Below are 22,253 nucleotides of genomic sequence, written 5' to 3' on the forward strand. Positions count from 1 at the left end.
TGAGAGTATGTCCAAAGATTTCTTTAAGCTAAAGAAAGTCAATAAGAAGTTGCTTGAAAAAATAAATATTTTCTACAATAATTTTTTTTTATTGAATCTGAACTTGAGAAATCTCTGTCCTTGATTAAAGATCTTATTGGTGAAAAGAGATCTAAATGGTGAAAAGAGACCTTTTTGGATAAAATCAAACTTCTTGGACTGAGTTTCACATGTGCAACTTTTTGTCACACCATTTTTCTCCAACAACCCACCATTCTTCTCACCCCAATATATATATATGTAATCAAAGAAATATATATATATATATAAAAAGAAGATGCATTAATACAGGAAATAAATTGTTGTAGAAACTTACCTATAACCCATGTGATAATGAAATCAAAACGATTTTGACCATCCCTCCAATAGTTCTCAAATCCGTAAGTATAAATTTTTAGTGCCATTTCCAAGACATATAACCACCCTGTGGGACAAATTGCAACTCTTTACCTCTTCAGACATTAAATAAAACAAACAACCCACTCAACAAAAAGAACAAATATCAAAATAATAGTATGGAAAAGGAATATATCACTTTAAAAAACAAAAATCATTAGATGCATAATACAAAATGATCTGTTTTGCAGTCAATGGAGAACACATTGGTCATTCAGGCTTAGTGAGTAAGACTGATGCCAAGTTATAAGGCCCGGGAGGAGTAATTGAAAAGCTTAGCCCACACTTCTCCTTAAAACCCAGGTATTAAGAAGAGGGAAACTGGAACCTTATAACCAGCACAGATGGGGCAACTCCAGGTAATGTGGGACAGATTCCAACACATCCTTCTGGACCACAACATATAGTAGTCAGACAAACGGCACACTAATCACAGCCCCAACCGAGCTCTAATACCAAATTGAAAAGCCCAGCCCACACTTATTGAAACCCAGGTATTAAGGAGAGAGAAATTGAAACCTTATAACCAGCACAGATAGGACAACTTCAAGTGATGTGGGACACATTCCAACAGAGTGAGGAGTCGATTCAAACATTTATATCAATGTTCACATTTTAATTTTAAAGGCCAGTAAATTTCACAACTAGCAAGCCAGAGCAAGTGTACATTCTAAACCATAAGGCTATCTTAGGCAGTTTTTTGATCTCCAAGCTTAATCTAATTCCCTCTAACTTTCTCCTTATAAAATGCTTCCTCAGCCAACAAGAGAGAGGAATAGGAGGATAAATCCTTCCTTTCAGTAACAATCAAAGAAGAATGGCCAAGATGAGACTGGACGGCCAACTGAGTCTGCTCAAGGAGAGCTTTTGCCTCTACTACCTTAACATAAATTTAATGAAATGAGACTTACTAAACTTCTTAAGCTCCACTTTCGGAGACTTGAGCTTAGAGCATAATTGGTATATAGGGGAGCCTCTAACTGGACACTTTAGCAAAAATCAGGACTTGTAACCCAAAAGTTATAGAACTTAAAAGGCTTAGGCTCTGATGGAGATTTAGCTTTAATCGTAACAAACTGTCACAAGTTGACACTTTCAATTCCAACATTGTGATGCTTGCATGCGCCTTTGTTGTGCTCAAGTCCATGCCTTTGGAAGTGCCTACATTAGTTTGGCATCGTATTCCAAGTCAACTGGCCTAGCGCCCCAACATGGCTTGGAAGTTTGGCCCCAAGTAGTCCCAATGTGCATTAGGAAGCACGCCCAGCACCGCTCATGCCCGCATGCCTAAGATTGGGGATTTTTCAAAAATTGGGAAATCATTGAAAAATCATTATGACTCCTCAAACATGGTTGGTGCTTCTTTGTGGCAGGTGACAAAGTTCTTAAAAGGCTATTATAAAGCGGGTATGGTCAGCCAGCTACCTACCTCCCTAGCCTATGATGGGCTTGAAGTGGGCATCCTCAGGGCAACTTGGGGATGGGCCTTTGACATACTATAGAGAAAGTATTTAGTGTAACAGGTATTCCATGTCACTTAGCTGACTTGATGTACCATTCCATAGATAAAATGACACGTGTAACAAAAACTTTCCAATTCTCCCTCATCTCAAGAATACAGCACACGCTGTCTCTTCTCAAAATATATACATTATCATTATCTTCTCCTTTCCAACTCTCTCTCTTCCTGTCAGTCCCAAGTTTGGTTAACGAATTGGTAAAAAAAACTTCTCCATTGTCACTCTGAACAATTTCTCTACATAATTTTCTGGAAGAATCCATGGTTCATGGCCTTTGGTTTCAAAATTCTTGTTCCTCTTAAATAAACTGCTATTTCTGCAAGAAATGCATCTTAACAGATCTATCAAAGTCATAATTATTATTAGGTTTTGAATTAAGGATATTGGCAAGTTCAATTCAAACCCAACAAATCTGTTATCTTTTTTCTTGAAAACATATCATTTAAATTCCTTTGTCAATCTTTATGAATTAAGTGATGTTGCTATCGTCTCTTTGTCTGAGTGGTTATACATTTACTCATTAACTGGCTTTACTCGCAGGATTTTGAATCTCTTACCCAACATTCAGTGATGTAAAAATAAAATAAATAAATAAATAAATTGATGTTGCTCTCAGATTGACAAATGGGTTTGCTACTACTGATACTACATAATATTAATAGGTTTTGATAAGGGTATTGTTGATTGAACTTGCTAACTAGTGAAGAAGAAGAGAATAGGAATAGGAGATTCAAAATAAAAAATAAAATAAATTTGCCGGAATCCATGGTGAGGTCTTGATGAGCTCTTGAGATTATGGAAGCCTTGGTTAGAAAGGGTGATGGTAGTGGTTGTGGATCATGGGGGTGTCAGGTGTTGGAGGTGTTCTAATAGAGAAGTTGCAGAGTTACATAGGAGAAAGAGGGGGAAAGAGGAGTGTGCAGCATTCTTGAGAAGGGGGCTCACGGGAAGATAGAGAGTTGGAAATTTTTTGTTACATGTGTCATTTTATATGTGCAACGGTACACCAAGTCAGCCAAGTGACATGGCATACCTATTACGCTAAATACTTTCTCCATATCATGAGGGTTGTCATTGGTCCCCATATAGGTTTAGAAGCCCCACGGACAATGTCATGAGAGGCATTAGTGTGCAGTCTAGCATCTTGTGGTGTCGACCTTTATCAAATGGAATGGGCTATTGAGGTGCCAACAAGAGCCTTGTGTGCCAACTCATGAACATGCGCTTGGGTTCAGCCGTGAATGTGGGGGGTCTTGTAGCCTAGCTAGCAGTTTGGTGGCAACGCTCTTACTTGTGGGGACATTTGAGAGGCATGAAGCATTGCTATCATGTGAGGAACATCGTGCGGAGCTTGTGGGAAGGAGGAATGCTAATTGTGTGCTATGGATTATTGTTGTCATGTTCATGAAACAAGCAAGTGCAATGCCACGAGTGTTCAATGACCATCATGGATGGTTTAGCATGATAATGCGTGCATGGTTATTATGTTGTGGGTGTGCGAGCGAGCCTTAGTCATCAGTGGCTATTCGAGAGGCGTAACAAGAGACCATATATGCATAAGATGGAAAGATTGACAGCTAGGTTGAGGGTTCTACGTTAGTGCACAGTTGAGCAACATCAAGTTAACTTAGTTATGGGCAACACTGACACAGGTTACCTTGACTAACATGAGCCTCAATTGGGTGAGTTCCTTGCTCATAGGCAAGTTAGGTGCTATGAAACGATTGTGAGAATATTCGGCTTTATGTATATATGGTAGTATATATATTTTGTATATATTAGGGGTAGAGTAGATATTCTTCTTTTCTTTTCCAGTCCTAGGTTAGATTGTTATATAAACTGAGGTACTCGTGTTACTACTACAATTGAATAAACAGAAAACGTTCAAAAATCTTACATGGTATCAAAGCTTCGCAATTCCTGATTTCATGGTGGCTAGGGTTACGCACGAACTGATTCAACTTGCTCGTGATTCATCTGTTTGATCAAGTTCTCTCTTTCTCAATTGGAGAGTACACAATTAAACTCCTTTTAGTTCGATCTCTGTTCGTGACTTGGGTATGTGACCCATTATCCATTTGTTTGTGACCCATTTGTTTCGTCCGCGAGTGCTTCATCTGGATCCTTCGTCTCGCTAGTGATTCGACTCAATCGACCCATCGAGCTGTTCGACTCATCTAGTTGTGATAACCCTGATCCATAATTAGTCGTTAATCCGTAATTAAGAATGTGAATTAAGTGGCTAAATGAAATTATGTGTTAATTGTGGGATTTGTGTGTTATTTGAATTTTTATCTGTCTGTTGTAGGAATATCTATCTGAAATTCTGTTTTGATATGAAAATTGAAGGCCTTATCGGCATCCAAACATGAAATTGACAAAGTCAATGTGTTATTTGGGATTTTTAGAATTTTACGGTAAGTTTAATTACAAATTGATTCGGAATCAAATAACTAGAATAAATTAATTAAAATTAAGCTAAGGCTAATCAAGATTAATTAAACACCACTAATTAAGCCTATGTAAGGCTAATGTGATTCAAGAACCTTCCTTATACACTCCACATTCATCCTTGAGTCTCCAAAAATGAGAGAGAGACAGAGAGAGAGAGAGAGAGAGAGAGAGAGAGAAGAGAGGAATTGGTAGACAATTGAAGGGAATTGGTGGAGTTGTCCAAGAACTTGCTAGAACACAAGGGATTGAAGAGTTTAGGTAAGAAATTCAACTCTCATTTTGGGATAGGAAGCTAACTTACATGAGAATTCAAGAGAATTAGAGGAATAAACATGAGAATCAAGTTAAGAATGTAGAAAATGAGCACGATTCATGCATGCATGCGTAATTCATGAAGATTAAGATTGAATTCCATCTTAACCTCACATGCATGGAGTTATTTTTACTACATTTGAAGAATTCAACATGATTCTCCTCTCATTATGTCATTTGTACAAGCTTTGGAACCAAAGAATATCAATTCAATACTTGCATGTCATACATATAGAGGTTCAAGTGTAGTTTTGAAATAATTGACATGCTTTTGGGCTTTGGTTTTGTGAAATGATCTTTAATTCATGGTTTTACACAAATTTCTAAGTGTTTTCTTAAGTTTTGGCCCAAAAGAATGAGTTTTGGTGTGTTAAAGTTGAGTTTTGAACCTTGAATGCAAATCTAGAAATTCCAGAATTCGCAGTGTTTGCTCGAGCGGTGGAACCATCACTTGAGCACACTTTGCAAGCTCTCAGTACTTTTGCAGAGTTGATGGCCAAAAGACCGCTCGAGCAACCACCCTTTATTTTCAGTCTCGGCTCGAGCGACCGAGAAGTTGGCTCGAGCGTAAATTAAGAGCTCTTAAAAGTTTTGCAGACCAAGGGATCCGCTTGAGCGACCAAAGCTTCGCTCGAGCGAACTACCCTGTTTTTGAAATTTTGGCAAGTGTTTTCAAAATGCATAATTGCATCCTCATTCTATCTTAGGTATTCTTAAGCCATGGTTTAGGCCGCAATAATGAAGAAATAAATTAGAAACACACTAAGAAAGAAATATAATAAGTCAAGTGTTTTCAGAGTGTGTTTCAGTATGCATCTGTCACATACTTGTGTAGGTCACGCGCCATTGTTCGTCTGATCTGTCTAATTCGTCTGATTTGCTTCTGGAGTTATTTGTAAGTAACAACTATGTAAAGCTATGTTTGACTATAAGTATTTTCTGACTGATATGATATGATCTGTTTTCTGAAATTCTATTTTGTGAATCATTAATGAATGTCCAATTTTCTAAAATGTATTCATAGCATCCTTAGCATCATGTGAATCTGTCATGTGTTATCTGTTACCTGGTATCAGAGTTTCGTGTGGGGTTCCATTTATGGAACTGATTATGCATAATCAACTATTTAATCTGCTCGTGGGTCTTAATGACCAATCTGATTTGTACGTGGGTCTTTATAACCACTACACGTGGGTCTTAATGACCAATTTGCACGTGGGTCTTTATAACCACTTACTCTGCACGTGGGTCTTTATGACCAATTTGATCTGTTACTCTGCACGTGGGTCTTTATGACCAATCTGATCTGTTAACTAATGGATGTACCACGTATAATTGTTTACAAATCTGAAAATGTATAAGAATTTGTTTCTGATCTAAATATTGATTTCTGAATCTATTATGGACATCATTCATCAAACCTTTACTCTGATGTTATTCACTGGGCTCCAGCTCATTATTTATATTATTTATATAGGTGACTAGGCACGTGACTAGGCTTGAGACTTCCAATTTCGTTTCTGTTTGTGTCAGCTAACCAGTGCGTCTCCCAATGAGGTTTTAGAAGTCTTTTGTGGGCAATATTTGTGACCAAGCTAATGAACAAGTTTTAAGCTTTTATTTCTTTTGTTTACTTGGACAAGTCTCTATGTTACTCTGCATGTAGGGCTAAGTTCCTTTTTGTTTATCTATACTTGTGGTGACGCAAGAATGACGTCATATGATATGTAAATCTAAGGTTTAATTTTCTGTCCCATATAAGTTTGCACAGCTCTATGGACATTATATTTTGATATTTGCTTCCGCTAGCCCCTTATTTTGCTAATTTATCTCAGAGGCCTTTGATAATCTTAGGATTACTGTCTGGTTACGGCGCTAAACCTATAGAGGCGGGTTTGGGTCATGATAGAGTGATATCAGAGCACGAGTTATACCGCACACACGAGTTCATATGAGCTATAGAATGTCCTAGAAAAGAATTAGAGACATTGCATCAGCATGTGTAAGTGTGAATTATGGGAAGTGAATATATCTGAAATACTATGAAATGAAATGAAACTGAACACTCTGAAAAATACAAAAGAATTATTTGCCTATGTTTATTAGTGTGCTATTTACTTATAGCAAATGGAAAGAACAAGAAGTGATGATGCAATTGAATCTTATGATGCTCGAATGGACCCAATGGACCGAATGCTAAAAGCTCTAACCGAGTCCATTAGACAACAACAAAGATAACAATCGTTACCTCTTCCACCTTCTCCAGTGCAAGTTGAGCCAGTGAATAATGATATTATTGCCTTAACTCAGAAATTCAATAAGATGAAACCTCCAACCTTTCTGGGTGGTATTGAGCCACTAAAGGCTAAAACTTGGATGCTTGAGATTGAAAAACTGTTTGAAGTCTTTTCATGTTCCGAAGTCCAGAAAGTTTTGTTTGCTACTTATACTCTGACGGATGAAGCTCGGCGTTGGTGGATATTAATATGAGACAGTAATGGGGCTATGGCCTGGACTCAATTCAAAGAGATCTTTTACAAAAAATACTTCCCTTAGTGCTTCAGAGGTTGCAAGGTGTCAGAATTTGAACAGTTGAAACAAGGTAACATGTCAGTGGCCGACTATGAGGCTAAATTTACTGTACTAGCTTTGTTTGCTCCGCAAATGTTAGACACGAACTATAAAAAGTCCAGAAAATTCAAAGGAGGCCTGAATCTGGATGTGCTAGATTGGGTTGGTGTCTTGAAATTAACAAAGCAGACATGTTAGATCGAGCCTTAATATCTGAAGCCAATTTAGCAACCATGAACCAAGCCAAAGCCCCGACAAGTGAATGGAGAGGTAAAAGATTCGGATTCAATTTCAAGAAGGGCCGGTCATTTTCAAAGAACAAGTAACAAAATATAGGATCGACTAGCAGTTCAAGTGAGGGAAGCGGCTTCGCGCCTACCTGTCCAGAATGTGAGAGGAAACATAAAGATGTGTGCTACCGAGCAACAGGTGCTTGTTTTCGGTGTGGTCCAGCTGGTCATATGGTAAAACATTGTCCGCTTTCATCTTAGAATACCAACCGCCCTGCGGTAAGTTCGGCCAGGTCTACACCAAGATCAAATGCAAGGGTTAATACTGGAAAAGAAACTTAGAGACAAGGAAGCGTGTTCGCACTTGTGCTTGGAGATGTTCAGAATACCGAATCTGTGGTGTCAAGTATACTTCCTATTTGTGCCCAAAATGCATGTGTTGATAGATTCTGGATCCACTCATTCGTTTGTATTGCATGCTTTTTCTCGAAAATTAACTAGACCTCTAAAACAAATGAACTACTTGTTATCTGTATCTACACCATCAGGCGGCTCTATAATGTGCGCATGTGTATCTTGCATGTGACATTGTGATTGGAGATATGCTGTTATATCTTGACTTGCTGCCTATTGATATTGATCATTTTGATTGCATATCGGGTATGGATTGGTTAACAAAATATCATGCTATCATTGGTTCTGTTGCTAAATCTATTGTGTTTCGATCACTGGGGTTGCTTGAATTCGTATTTGTTGGAAATGGTGTAGTTCCTCCCCCATATTTGATTTCTTCTATGAAAGCTAATAAATTGTTAAGAAAAAGTTGTAAGGGTTACTTGTGTAGTGTGTTGTCTGTGACTACAGATAGTGCCAGTGTAAAAAACATTCCTATAGTTAATGAATTTCCCAGTGTTTTTCCAAATGAACTACCTGGAGATTTAATTGATAGGGAAATCAAATTCACCATTGAAGTAGTACCTGGGATGCAACCAATTTCTAAAACCCTATACAAAATGTCAACCATTGAACTGAAAGAGTTAAAAATTCAACTGCAAGAACCAATAGACAAGAAATTCATCCGCCAGAGCACTTCACTTTGGAGTGCTCCAATTTTATTTGTCAAAAGAAAGACGGAACTTTGAGATTTAGTATAGACTACTGGAAATTGAACAAAGTGACCGTGAAAAACAAATATCCACTGCTTCGAATAAATGATTTGTTTGACTAACTTCAAGGAGCTCATGTGTTTTCCAAGATTGACCTTAGATCTGGATACCATCAGTTAAAAGTTAAAGCAGAAGACATAGAGAAAACCGCATTCTGAACTAGATATGGGCCCTATTGAGTTTTTGGTAATGCCGTTTAGGGTAACTAATGCACCAGTTGCCTTCATGGAACTAATGAATAGGATTTTCAAAAAATTTCCTAATGAATTTGTTGTTGTGTTTATTGATGACTTTCTAATTTACTCCAAAAGCAGGGAAGAACATGATAACCATTTGAGAACTGTACTACAGACATTGAGAGAAAAGTTGTATGCAAAACTGTTCAAATGTGAATTCTGGCTTGACATTGCGACTTTTTTGGGGCATGTGATGAACAAGGATGGCATATCTATTGACTTGCAAAAAATTGAAGCTATTGTGGATTGGCGAAGACTGACCACAGTGACTGAAGTTCGAAGTTTTATGGGACTTGCGGGTTACTATAGAAGATTTGTGAGAGATTTTTCCGAACTTGCTCTACCACTCACCCAGTTAACACAGAAAGATGTGCAATTTGACTGCAATGATCAAAGAGAATCAGTGTTTCAAGAATTGAAAACAAGATTAGAAACTGCACCGATTCTGACCTTGCCTATCGGTATAGATGGGTTTCAAATTTACAGTGATGCTTCATACAAAGATTTGGGGTGTGCATTAATGCAAAACGGAAAAGTAATAGCCTATGCTTCTCGGCAACTCCGACCTCATGAAAAGAACTATCCGACCCATGATCTTGAACTTGCAGCTGTAGTGTTTGGTTTGAAAATCTAGCGTCACTATTTATATGGAGCAACTTGTAAAGTGTACAAAAGTTTGAAATATTTATTCACTAAAAAAGAACTGAACATGAGACAAAGAAGATGACTTGAATTAATAAAAGACTATGACTTGCAGATTCTGTACCATCCAGGAAAAGCCAAGACAGCTGCAGATGCTTTGAGCAGAAAATCCATTAGGAATTTGGCATGTTTGCTCATGGGTCAAAAAGAGTTATTGTGTGAATTGGAAAGAAATGAAATTGAAATTGTTTTGCGTGAACAAAATTGAGTCTTAGCCGCCACTTCTGCAAAGCCAGCAATTATTGAGGAAGTTAAAGAAAAACAACTAAAAGATGAGTTCTTGAAAAAGATTGTTGATGAACTTGAATCAAAACCGAGACCGGGGTTTGCATTTGAGACTAATGTATTGAAATTTCAGGGTAGGCTTTGTGTACCGACTTGTTCACAACTGAGAAAGCGTGTTATGACAGAAGCCCATAGCTCCAAATTTGCTATGCATTCAGGAAACACGAAAATGTACAAAGATTTGAAACAGATTTTCTAGTGGCTTGGAAAGAAGAAATGTATTGCTGATTTTGTAGCAAAATGTTTGCATTACCAACAAGTGAAGGCTGAACATCAACGACCCACTGGATTACTTTAGCCGCTTCCAATACCAGAATGGAAATGGGAGCACATTAGGATGGACTTCATTGTCGGTCTATCTCGCTTTTCAAGAGGTATGGACTCTATCTGGGTTATTGTTGATCGTTTGACTAAATCAACTCACTTTTTTCTTGTTAAAACTTTTTATAATGCAAATAAATTAGATAACATTTATGTGAATGAGATTGTGAGACTGCACGGAGTGCTAGTATCTATTGTGTCTAACAGAGATTTCAAGTTTACTTCGAGATTCTGGCAAAGTTTGCAACAAGCCTTGGGAACTAAACTGAGACTTAGTAGTGCATATTATCCACAGACAGATGGTTAGTCAGAACGAGCTATTCAGACGTTGGAAGATATGTTACGAATGTGTGTGTTGGATTCCAAAGAAATTGCGAAACCTACTTGCCTTTGGCCGAGTTCGTATATAATAATAGTTATCACTCGAGTATCAGTATGACTCCTTATGAGGCTTTGTATGGAAGGAAATGTCGATCTTCAATCTGTTGGGCTGAAGTAGGCGACAGACCTTTGTTGGGACCAGCACTTGTGCAAGAGACGAATGAAAAAGTTAAATTGATTCAACAATGGTTAAAAACCGCACAAATTCCCAGAAAAGTTAGGCAGATGTTAGGAGAAAAGACAGAGAATATGAAGTCGATGATCACATGTTTATCAAAGTAACTCCAATGAAAGGGCAAACACGGTTTGGGGTAAAAGGGAAGTTGGCACTGTGGGATGTTGAGCCGTATGAGATTATTGAGAAAATCAATCCGGTGACCTACTAAATAGCCTTACCTCCGGTCATGGAGCATATGCATAACGTTTTCCATGTCTCCATGCTTCGGGATTATTTGTGGGATCCGCTTCATGTGATTGAACCGACACATGTTCTCTTACAAGATGATTTTACCTATGAAGAACGACCAATGCAGATTGTTAACCGTTGGATAAAAAGGCCTAGTGAAAGTCAATTGGCAACAACATGAAGGAACCTATGCGACTTGGGAAACAATAGAAGAGATGATGAAGAGATACCCTGATTTGTTTCCATTGGATCCTATGTTCTTCCAAAATGAAGGTAACCTCAAGTTTGGCAAGTGTTTTCAAAGTGCATAATTGTTAGCATATTATATTAAGTATTAGCATATTATATTAGCCGAAAGGTACACTAGGGTCTGTCTGTAATCATTTTATGCACTCAGGGATAGCACTCAGGGATCATCTTGTAATTGCCTTTCTTGTAAACCCTAATCTTCATTTATAAATAGGGGGTGATATTCTATCATTCCCCAAGCTGGTTACTCAAGCTTCATGGTATCAGAGCTTAAGCTCTAGGGTTCGATCTTACCTAGGTTGGTCCTCTGCTGGGTCGTTCTCCAGTTCGTAAGCAGTCGTCGCTCAGTTCCTCAATCCCTCAGTCCCTCAGTTCATCAGTCGCCAGCAGCCTTCGTCTTCATCAGTCTTCGTCTTCGTCTTCATCGTCTTCGTCGGTCTTCGTCTTCATCGTCTTCGTCAGTCTTCGTCTTCGTCTTCATCGTCTTCGTCTTCATCGCCTTCGTCTTCGACTTCATCAGCTTCGGCTTAGTCGTTTTCGTCTTCATCAGTCGCTCGTCTCTGTGTATGTATGATATACCCTCTGTTTTGTATACCACCGTCCTAATACATGTATAACTATATGTATATATATATATATGTAAATCAGTAAACATTTCTATATATATATAAATCAATCAGTAAATATATATATATAAACAAAAAATATATATATATATATATATAAATAAATAAATAAATAATTAAAAAAAAAAACAAAACAAAACAAAACAAAACAAAACAAAAAAAAATAATAATAAAAATAAAAATAAAAATAAAAAATAAATAAATAAATAAATAAATAAATATATATATATGATTTCTTAAATTTGTTATGCTCTTATAAGTAGTCATTGTGCCTGTTCTTTTACCACCACCTTCCAGGTTTGTGATTGCCACTAGTTTTGTTGCGGGTTTGGTAGTATTGTATCCATGACAGATTCCACCAGTGTGTCCCCTTCTTCTCAAACACCAAAAAGTGAGTCTCATTCTACCTACTACCATGACTGAGAACCCCAACCCTAGTCTGAAAATCACCACCTCTCTATTTCATGGTCAGAACTACCTAGCATGGTCCCAAAGTTTGACTATGTTTTTGAAGAGCAGAGGGAAGATGGGGTATGTTGATGGCAGGATACAGGCACCTAGTACCACTGACTCAGGTTATGACCAATGGGAGATTACCAACTCTTTGATTATGAGTTGGCTTATCCATTCGATGGTTCCAGAACTTGGTGAGGGCTACTTGTCTATGGAGACTGCCCAGGACGTTTGGGAGGCTGTGGCTGTTACCTATTCCCGCAAAGGGAATTTTTCACAGGCATTTGAGTTGCGCCGCTCTATTGAGAGCTCACTTCAGGGGGAGCAGACTGTTCTTCAGTACTTCACTTTCCTCACCAACAGCTGGAAACGCCTTGACCACCTGGAAGACTATAAGCCCGTTTGCCCTACTGATTCTATCGGGTACAAAAAGTTCATCTCACGGGAACGGGTCTTTAAATTTTTGGCCGGCCTAAATGTGGAGTATGATCCAGTTAGGGGTCGAGTTCTGAGTATGGATACTCTTCCTTCACTTCAGGAGGCATTTGCCTATGTACAAAATGAGGAGAGTCGCCGGTCTGCTATGATGTCCCCTGTCTCTACTGACCGTTCCGCATTACTGTCTACTCCTCGAGATGGCCTCAGCCTGCCTCCTCCGTCTGCTACTAAGGAGTCTGTATTCTGTGATTATTGCAAGAAGCCACGGCATACTCGTGAGACGTGTTGGAAGCTTCATGGGACTCCATCCGGGGGTCGAGGTGATCGGTCTGGTTCTCGAGGAGGTCGGTCAGGCCAATCTAGAGGACGTGGTTCCTATTCCCGGGCTCATCAGTCTAGTGCCGTTGATACCCTTGATTCTAATTCTACTTCTGTTACCCAAGCTTCTGATACTGAGCTGGAGGATGCTTTGCGCCAATTGTTGGACCGCCGATCTTCTACTGCTCTCAGTACCGCTTCCTCGTCCTTTGCCCGCTCAGGTAACTTAGCATCTTCTCCTTGTGCTTTCCTGTGTCATACATCCTTGCCTTGGATTATTGATTCTGGTGCCTCAAATCATATGTCTGGCTCCTCTGATCTTTTCTCTGTCTATAAGCCCTCTTCAGGTCAGGACAAAGTTAGGATTGCCGATGGTACTGTTTCTTCCATTTCTGGAAAAGGTTTAGTCCAAGTCACTCCTACCATACATCTATCTTTTGTTCTCCATGTTCCCAAGTTTTCTGTTAATCTGTTATCCTTAAGTCGTCTTACCCAAGATTTGAAGTGTAGTGTGACATTTTTTCCTGATCATTGTCTTTTTCAGGACCTTGTCACGGGGAGGACGATTGGCAGTGGTAGTGCAGAAAATGGTCTCTACTTCCTAGATCAACCGGACAAACTTGCTTATTCTTCCACCACGTCTTCTACTACCCCCGCTGATTTATGGCTGTGGCATCGGCGTCTTGGGCATCCCTCATTTCATTTACTTAAGCATTTATTTCCTTCTAGTTTCGCAAATCATCATGTGTCAGACCTTCTTTGTGAGTCTTGTCAACTTGGAAAACAACATAGAGCTTCTTTTGCTCCCAGTTTGAATAAAAGCTTCATTCCTTTTTCATTAATACATTCTGATGTTTGGGGTCCCTCTCGTGTTCTGTCTGTGAAAGGTCATCGCTTGTTTGTTACATTTATTGATGATTTTTCTCGTGCTACTTGGGTGTATCTCATGAAAGATAAGAGTGAGGTTTTCTCTGTGTTTCGCATTTTTCATAAGATGATTTGTACTCAGGTTGGGGCCACTATCAAAATATTTCGTTATGATAATGGCGGGGAATACATAGATTCTGGGTTAGGACAATATTTCTCTACTCATGGCATTATCCATCAGACCTCTTGCACCAATACCCCTCAACAAAATGGGGTGGCCGAACGCAAGAATCGGCATCTTCTTGACATGGCTCGGTGCATGTGTTATTTTATGAATGTGCCTCGGCCCTATTGGGGCGACGCTGTTCTCACCGCTGCCCATCTTATTAATCGTCTCCTTACCCAGGTCTTAGACAAAAAGGCTCCGCTTCACGTCCTCCTCGGTTCTCCGTCCTTGTTTTCTATTCCTCCCAAAATATTTGGTTGTGTCTGTTTTGTCCATAATCACTCTCTCTCTCGTGGTAAGTTGGACCCTCGCTCCCTCAAGTGTGTTTTCCTTGGTTACTCTCCTACTCAAAAGGGGTATAAATGTTACCACCCTTCTTCTCGTAAGTGGTTTGTGTTCATGGATGTAACTTTCTTTGAATCCTAGCCCTATTTCTTGTCCTCTCCGGTGTCACCGTCCTCATTTCCGGGGGAGCCTTGGTGTGAAGTGAGTCCTGTGCCTCCTATGGTGGAACCAGTTGTTCTTGCACCCCCCTCTTCTACTGGGACTATAGAACCCACTGTCACCAAGAATACGGACGGGCATGTTTATGTCCGGGACATAGACAGAAAACAAGTTAACTGGATACACGGGACCGTTTCTGCTACCCCACTGCCATCTCCTACTTCTGATGAGAGTCGAGGTAACTTTGAAACTCTCGAGTCCATTGATCTTGATGTTCCTATTGCCAAGAGGAAAGGTGTGAGATCTTGTACTCAACATCCTATCTCACAGTTTGTATCATACTCTCATTTGTCATCCTCATATAGAGCGTTTGTGTCCAATATTTCCTCTGTTAGCATTCCTAACCATTTTCAGGATGCTCTTGCTACCTCTGAATGGAAACTAGCCATGATTGAGGAAATGAAAGCACTTAGGAAGAATGACACTTGGGAATTGACTGAGTTACCTACGGGCAAACGACCTGTGAGATGTAAATGGGTATATACTGTGAAACACAAAGCAGATGGGTCTATTGAGCGTTACAAGGCAAGACTTGTGGCAAAAGGGTTTACTCAGACATATGGCAAAAGGGTTTACTCAGACATATGGCATTGATTATCAGGAAACCTTCGCACCCGTGGCTAAAATGAATTCAGTCAGAGTACTTCTCTCTCTAGCAGCTAATCTAGATTGGCCGCTTTATCAGTTTTGTTAAAATCCACTTCACCTCTCCACCTACTTCACCCACTTAAACCTACTCCACTAAACCTAACCCACTACACCACTACCACCTCACCTACTCCACTAAACCTAACCCACTACACCACTACCACCTCCACTTCACCTACTCCTTACCTACTACACACTCACCCTCTTCTATATATAGGAATCATGAATCATTGTAATAAATATCAAAATATATCAATCAATAATATACATCAATTTATTTTACATGGTATCAGAGCAGGTTTAGAACCTAATATTTTCGCTTCCCCGGCGGGCGGCAACCTCACCTTAGCTGCCCGCCGGACCTCAACCTAGTCTGCTAAAATTTTCTACACATACCTTAAAATTTCCTTTCTTCAACCTGCTGAGTGCACCAAACTAAGGTTGCCTACTTCTCCAAAGCATCCGCTTTATCATCTGGGGCTTGTGGGTATGGTTCCTTGGCCGTAGGCTTCACTGGCGGCTACCTTGCTGCTGCTGTTCCTAGTCTTTACAACAATGGAGCTGGTTGTGGAGCATGCTTTCAGATGAGATGCAAGAACACAACTCTCTGTGCTGAACAGGGGACTAAAGTGATAGTTACTGATCTTAACCAGAATAACCATACAGATTTTGTTCTAAGTAGCAGAGCTTTTAGGGCCATGGCTAACATGGGTATGGAGCAAGACATTTTGAAACTTGGGCTTGTCAATGTCGAATACAAGAGAATACCGTGCGAGTACAAAAACCAGAATTTGGCAGTCTGCGTGGAAGAAACGAGCAAAAAGACAAATTATCTAGCAGTAAAGTTCTTGTACCAGGGTGGTCAGACAGAAATTGTAGCAGTAGATGTGGCTCAGGTTGGTTCATCAGATTGGAGTTTCATGAGTCGAAACTATGGCGCTGTGTGGGATACTGATAGAGTACCAGCCGGGGCATTGCAGTTCCGAATGGTTTATTTATTACAACACCAATCCTCACCCGGCACCCCCATTCCTTTTTATTATTAGAGACCTGACTTGCACCTCCTCGGCCAACCCATTTCCCTTTTCTTCTTATTATTATATACACCTTTTCTATTCTCCATTATGCTCCACTCACCACTATCATCACATTTTCCCACTTTTTCACACCCACTTTAATCATATCCCTCCTTTCCCTTACTTTCTTCCACCCACGATTTCACCATTTTCTTTTCTTTTAATATATATATATATATATATATATTTTTTTTTTATTATAACAAAAAAAAAACAAAACAAACATACACCCTTGTTTTTCTTATCCCCCATCCACAAATATTTTTCTCTATTTTCTTTATCCATTGTTTTATTTTATTTTATTTTTCTTATTACACAAAACAACATTCACAAAATCACACCAACAACATTCCACCACCTTGTCATTTTATTCATATCAGGGGCTCAACCCCGATCACACTTCTACACCACCAAAAAAAAAAAAAAAAAAAAAAAAAAAAAAGATAAGAAAAAAAAAAACAGCAACAAATCAACCACATCCACAGGCAGAATTTTCTTCTCTACTCTGCCGCCGGTCTTTTCTTCTTGCCTCCGTCCTGGGCGGCCCTTGCCGGTGTTGCCTCCGTATTTCCCACTCCACTGGGCATGATCACTACTCCCTGCTCCTCCACTGCAGCATATGGCGGACCTCCAAAACAGAACATCACCGTGGCCTTCCGCTTCAGCTCCTTGTTTTCTGCCTTTAACACACTTATCTCTGCTCGCGCATCCTTATACATGCGTTGGAGCAGAGCCAGTTGGGCGTTTAGTTGCTGCACCTCATTTGTCCTGCTCTGCAGCCGGTGCGACAAGTTTGTGACCGCAGTCATGGTTTCCACACATGACTTCAGAGTATACTGATTGGCCTCAATATCAGTTTGCACCGCCATTTTTTGCTCCACCGACCGCATCGGAAAGTTCAACGGAGCAAACACAGAGGTGTTTGGTTGAGGTTCACAGGCCACCGCACCAGTTATCTCTCTTGTTGACTCGTTGAGGTCAGGAAAGAGAGTGAGCAGACCACGGGAAGAAGAGGCTATGTTCTGGGTAGCTGAACGGGAAGAAGAAGTCATGTTTTTGGGTTGCTGAGTGTTTCAGAGAAGGGTTGGTTACAGAATGTTACAGAGAACGAAGAGGTTTCAACTGGTTTGTTATGCTTCCAAGCCTCAGACTTCGCTTTGGTTTATAAAGACAGAGACGACGAGGCCGACACGCGCTCTGTCAATCACGTGCATCGCCGCGTGTCAGGCGCCCCTTTTGATGGCTCGACGCTTTCTGTCGGGCACGTCTTTTGATGAAGTGGGCGCGCCTTTTGATGGCACGCCTTTTGATGGCACATCTTTTTATGAATTGGGCACGCCTTTTGATGGCACGCCTTTTTATGGATTGGGCACACCTTTTGAGGGTGCGACTTTTTAAGGGTCCGACAAGACTCTGTAAACTGTCCCGACATTGATTCCGGTTAGCTCCTTTATGGGTCCGACAAGACTCTGTAAACTGTCCCGACATTGATTCCGGTTAGCTCCTTTATGGGTCCGACACGACTCTGTAAACTGTCCCGACATTGATTCCGGTTAGTTTCTACAAGGGTCCAGCAAGACTCCGTAAACTGTCACAACAACTGTCACAGCATTATCTGCTACAACGGTCCGACATGACCCCATAAACTGTCTTCTACATCGGTCTGACACCGCCATCCAGTGTCCTCTACACCGTTATGACACCACCATACAGTGTCCTCTACATGGTTATGACACCCCCATACAGTGTCCTCTACAACGTTATGACGCCACCATCCAGTGTCTTCACCAATGGTCTGACACGACCATACAGTGTCTCTTATCCTCTTTTATTTTTATGTATTTTCTTGTTTTGTTACTCTCTCCAAACTCAAGTTGGTTAGTTCCTATCCCCCTTGAGTTTGCGGGGGGCTGTTAAAATCCACTTCACCTCTCCACCTACTTCACCCACTTAAACCTACTCCACTAAACCTAACCCACTACACCACTACCACCTCACCTACTCCACTAAACCTAACCCACTACACCACTACCACCTCCACTTCACCTACTCCTTACCTACTACACACTCACCCTCTTCTATATATAGGAATCATGAATCATTGTAATAAATATCAAAATATATCAATCAATAATATACATCAATTTATTTTACAAGTTTGATGTCAAGAATGCTTTTCTCCATGGTGACCTCGAAGAAGAAGTATATATGGACATTCCTCCGGGTTTTGAGGATGATCAAACAGAAAGCAAAGTATGCAAACTTCGGAAGTCATTATATGGTCTCAAACAGTCTCCAAGGGCTTGGTTTGAGAGATTCACTCAGGCTATGTTTAAATATGGCTTCAAACAAAGTCAGGCAGATCACACATTGTTTGTGAAACATTCCTCACACGGTAAGACTACAACACTTATTGTTTATGTAGATGACATAGTTCTTACAGGCAATGATAGTGGGGAAATACCTCTGTTGAAGAAATATTTAGCTAAAGAGTTTGAAATCAAAGACTTGGGCAGCTTGAAGTATTTTCTGGGAATTGAAGTTGCTCGCTCTAAGGATGGGATATTTATCTCACAGAGAAAATATGTGCTTGACCTGTTGAAGGAAATTGGGATGCTTGGCTGCAAGGCATGTGCCACCCCCCTGGAACCCAATCAGAAATTAGGGGATGATGAAGGAGAAGTTGTGGATAGGGGGAGCTATCAACGATTAGTGGGTAAGCTCATTTACCTATCTCACTCCCGTCCTGATATTGCTGCTGCTGTCAGTATAGTTAGTCAGTTTATGCATGCTCCTCATCAGATTCACCTTGAGGCTGTCATGAGAATCTTGAGGTATTTGAAGTCTGCTCCTGGAAAGGGTCTGTATTTTTCAAAGTATGATCATCTTCGTGTAGAAGCCTATACAGATGCTGACTAGGCTGGGTCAGTAACCGATAGGAGATCAACTTCAGGGTATTGCACATTTGTTGGCGGTAACCTAGTTACTTGGAGGAGTAAGAAACAGAATGTGGTTGCCAGGTCAAGCGCAGAAGCTGAGTTTAGAGCTATGGCACAAGGTGTGTGTGAACTTTTATGGATCAAATTATTGTTGCGTGATCTAGGTATTGATCAGACGGACTCCATGCGGTTATACTGTGATAATAAGGCCGCCATCAACATCGCTCACAATCCAGTTCAACATGACAGGACAAAACATGTTGAGATTGATCGCCACTTCATTAAGGAGAAACTCACTAGTGGTACCATTTGTACTCCCTTTGTCCAGTCTGGTGAACAACTTGCTGACATTCTCACCAAGGGGATTGGGAATAAACCATTTCATGACATATTAGGCAAGCTGGGCATGAGAGATATCTTCGCACCAGCTTGAGGGGGAGTGTTAGCATATTATATTAAGTATTAGCATATTATATTAGCTGAAAGGTACACTAGGGTCTGTCTGTAATCATTTTATGCACTCAGGGATAGCACTCAGGGATCATCTTGTAATTGCCTTTCTTGTAAACCCTAATCTTCATTTATAAATAGGGGGTGATATTCTATCATTCCCCAAGCTGGTTACTCAAGCTTCAATAATTGCATTCTCAGTTCATCTTAGGCATTCTTAAACCATGGTTTAGGCCACAATAATAAAGAAATGAATTAGAAACACACTAGAAAAACAACACCCAATTAGTATACATTGATGAATTAGAAACACACTAAGAAAGAAATATAATAAGTCAAAGTGTTTTCAGAGTGTGTTTCAATATGTATCTGTCACGTGCTTGTGTAGGTCATGCGCCATTGTCTGTCTGATCTATCTAATTTGCTTCTGGAGCTATCTGTGAGTAACAACTTTGTAAAGCCATATTTGACTATAAGTATTTTCTGACTGATATGATATGATTTGTTTTTCGAAATGCTATTTTGTGAATCATAAATGAAGGTCGAATTTTTTGAAATGTATTCGTGGCATTCTTAGCATCATGTGAATCTGTCATGTGTTATCCATTACCTGGTACCAGGGTTTCACGTGGGTTCCATTCATAGAACTGATTATGCATAATCAACTATCTGATCTGCACGTGGGTCTTAATGACCATCTCATGTGAATATGGGTCTTTATGACCACTTACTATGCACGTGGGTCTTTATGACCAATCTGATCTGTTAACTAATGGATGTACCAAGTATAACTGCTCACAAATCTGAATATGTATAATAATCTGTTTGACTTGAATATTAATTTCTAAATATGTTATAGACATCATTCATCAAAACCCTTATTCTGATGTTATTCACTGGGCTCCAACTCATTATTTATATTATGTATGTAGGTAACCAGGCTCGTGACTTCCAGTCTAGGTTCTGTTTGTGTCAGCCAACCAGTGTGCCTCCCGAGGAGGTTTCAGAAGTCTTTTGTAGTCAAGTTTCTGTGCCTCCCAAGCTTTTGGGTTCGTTTGGTTTGAATTTCGGAAAAAATTTTGGGAAATTTTCTCTACAAATAAGTTTTTAAAAGTAATGAAACCAAACAAATTTTCTCAAAAAAATTTCTCAAAACTTGTAAACCAAACAAGTTTTCCAAACAAATCTCTCTCTCACACACATCAAATCAATCACTTTTTCCAAAACTCTCTCTCAAAATAATTTTCCAAAACATCTTTTGAAAAAAACCAAACCAAACAACTTTTCGTACTTTTTATCTCTAAAACACATCTCTCAAACACAAACCAAACATACCCTTTATTTCTTTTTTTTAGGCTGCATGGAATTGATCAACCAGGTCCTAACCAAAGCATTTTAGGAAGTCCATTGAGTACGCAAATCACCATCATCAGCGGGTTGCTTGTGGGTACCATCAATATATCCAGTCAAACGACAAGCAGCGATAGTAAGACTACAGGAGCGGGACCAAATCAAGTAGTTAGTACCATCAAGCTTAATAGGACTAATTTGAAGAGAAGGACTATCACCAAGAGTCACACCACGACTCAATCCCTTCTCCTCAAGACTCATAGAAGTCTAGCTCTTGAACCCAACCATAGGAAAATAGAGCAAGGTATCAAACAAACCAGAAAACAATCAACTGGAGACAGCAACTCACTGATATAGGTGAAAACAGAGCAAACCCACACCAAAACAAGCCAGACAGGGCAAGGAAAGGACAAATCGACTATAGAAACCTCAAGAAATCATCAAAACAGGACTCCTAACCCACCACATTGGGCCACTCAGCTCCCAAGGAGGAGAGAGGAAGGGAAAAATTAGCCCTAAAAAGGTTGTAACAAGGAGTTTCAAAAAATCAGTCGTTTTCCCAAAAAATCAACCAAAAATCGAAAAACAACCAAATAATGGAGAAAAAATTAAAATAAAATCATAGGGAGGAGGCCCATCAAATTTCGAGCATGGTGAATTTTTTTTTTTTTTTGAAACTGTACACAAAAAAAAAAAAAAAGAAAAAAACAAGAGGAAAGTAAAGAAAGACCAGAAAAAAATTCTTCAAGGAGGAAGAGGAGGCTCTAATACCATGTTAGCTTCACAGATGAAGAAGAAGAGGAAGAAGAATGAACCGACAGAGAGAGAGAGAAGCAGCTGCTGTAATATTATTTCAATGATAATAGGGTTACAACTTAAGCATACGTATTTAGGCTAAAACCATAATCATAAGCTAAAGTACTAAACTACCCTTAGATAACAATAACACTTAACACTCGGCAATATTGAAATCACCAAGAAGGATCCAAGGATCTTGATCAGATACAGAAAAAGATCTACTAGAGAGCCCATTCCAAAGCATATCTCTCAGTTCCCTTTTATTAGTACCATAAATAATAGAAGCAACAAA

The 22,253-nt window shown here is 39.7% G+C and overlaps 2 protein-coding genes and 1 pseudogene across 2 annotated transcripts in view; 2 read left to right on the top strand and 1 right to left on the bottom strand.

The window, feature by feature from the left end:
- LOC114285062 (two pore calcium channel protein 1A) overlaps nt 1-22,253 on the bottom strand; it is a 97,301-nt gene that overhangs the window by 12,685 nt on the left and 62,363 nt on the right. The window contains exon 15 of the mRNA XM_082878950.1: nt 356-463. Coding sequence (XP_082735076.1) covers nt 356-463 — 108 coding nt within the window. The remainder of the gene's footprint in view (nt 1-355; nt 464-22,253) is intronic.
- LOC145795232 (uncharacterized) lies at nt 12,170-13,821 on the top strand. The gene is made up of 3 exons (XM_082878948.1): nt 12,170-13,324; nt 13,451-13,504; nt 13,648-13,821. The coding sequence occupies exons 1-3, from the start codon at nt 12,310-12,312 to the stop codon at nt 13,680-13,682; spliced, it is 1,104 nt and encodes a 367-aa protein (XP_082735074.1). The 5' UTR covers nt 12,170-12,309; the 3' UTR covers nt 13,683-13,821.
- LOC145794903 (expansin-like A2 pseudogene) lies at nt 14,278-16,536 on the top strand (annotated as a pseudogene).

Source organism: Camellia sinensis, chromosome 7 (genome assembly GCF_055761805.1).
Source record: "Camellia sinensis isolate YWXY chromosome 7, ASM5576180v1, whole genome shotgun sequence".
Taxonomy (NCBI): domain Eukaryota; kingdom Viridiplantae; phylum Streptophyta; class Magnoliopsida; order Ericales; family Theaceae; genus Camellia; species Camellia sinensis.

What these genes read in the sequence shown, in the direction of transcription:
- LOC145795232 (XM_082878948.1), top strand. Translation starts at nt 12,310, where the DNA reads ATGACTGAGAACCCCAACCCTAGTCTGAAAATCACCACCTCTCTATTT. An exon ending in CTCGTCCTTTGCCCGCTCAG is followed by an intron (nt 13,325 to 13,450) that starts GTAACTTAGCAT and finishes AGCCCTCTTCAG; the next exon opens with GTCAGGACAAAGTTAGGATT. An exon ending in TTCTTCCATTTCTGGAAAAG is followed by an intron (nt 13,505 to 13,647) that starts GTTTAGTCCAAG and finishes TGTCTTTTTCAG; the next exon opens with GACCTTGTCACGGGGAGGAC.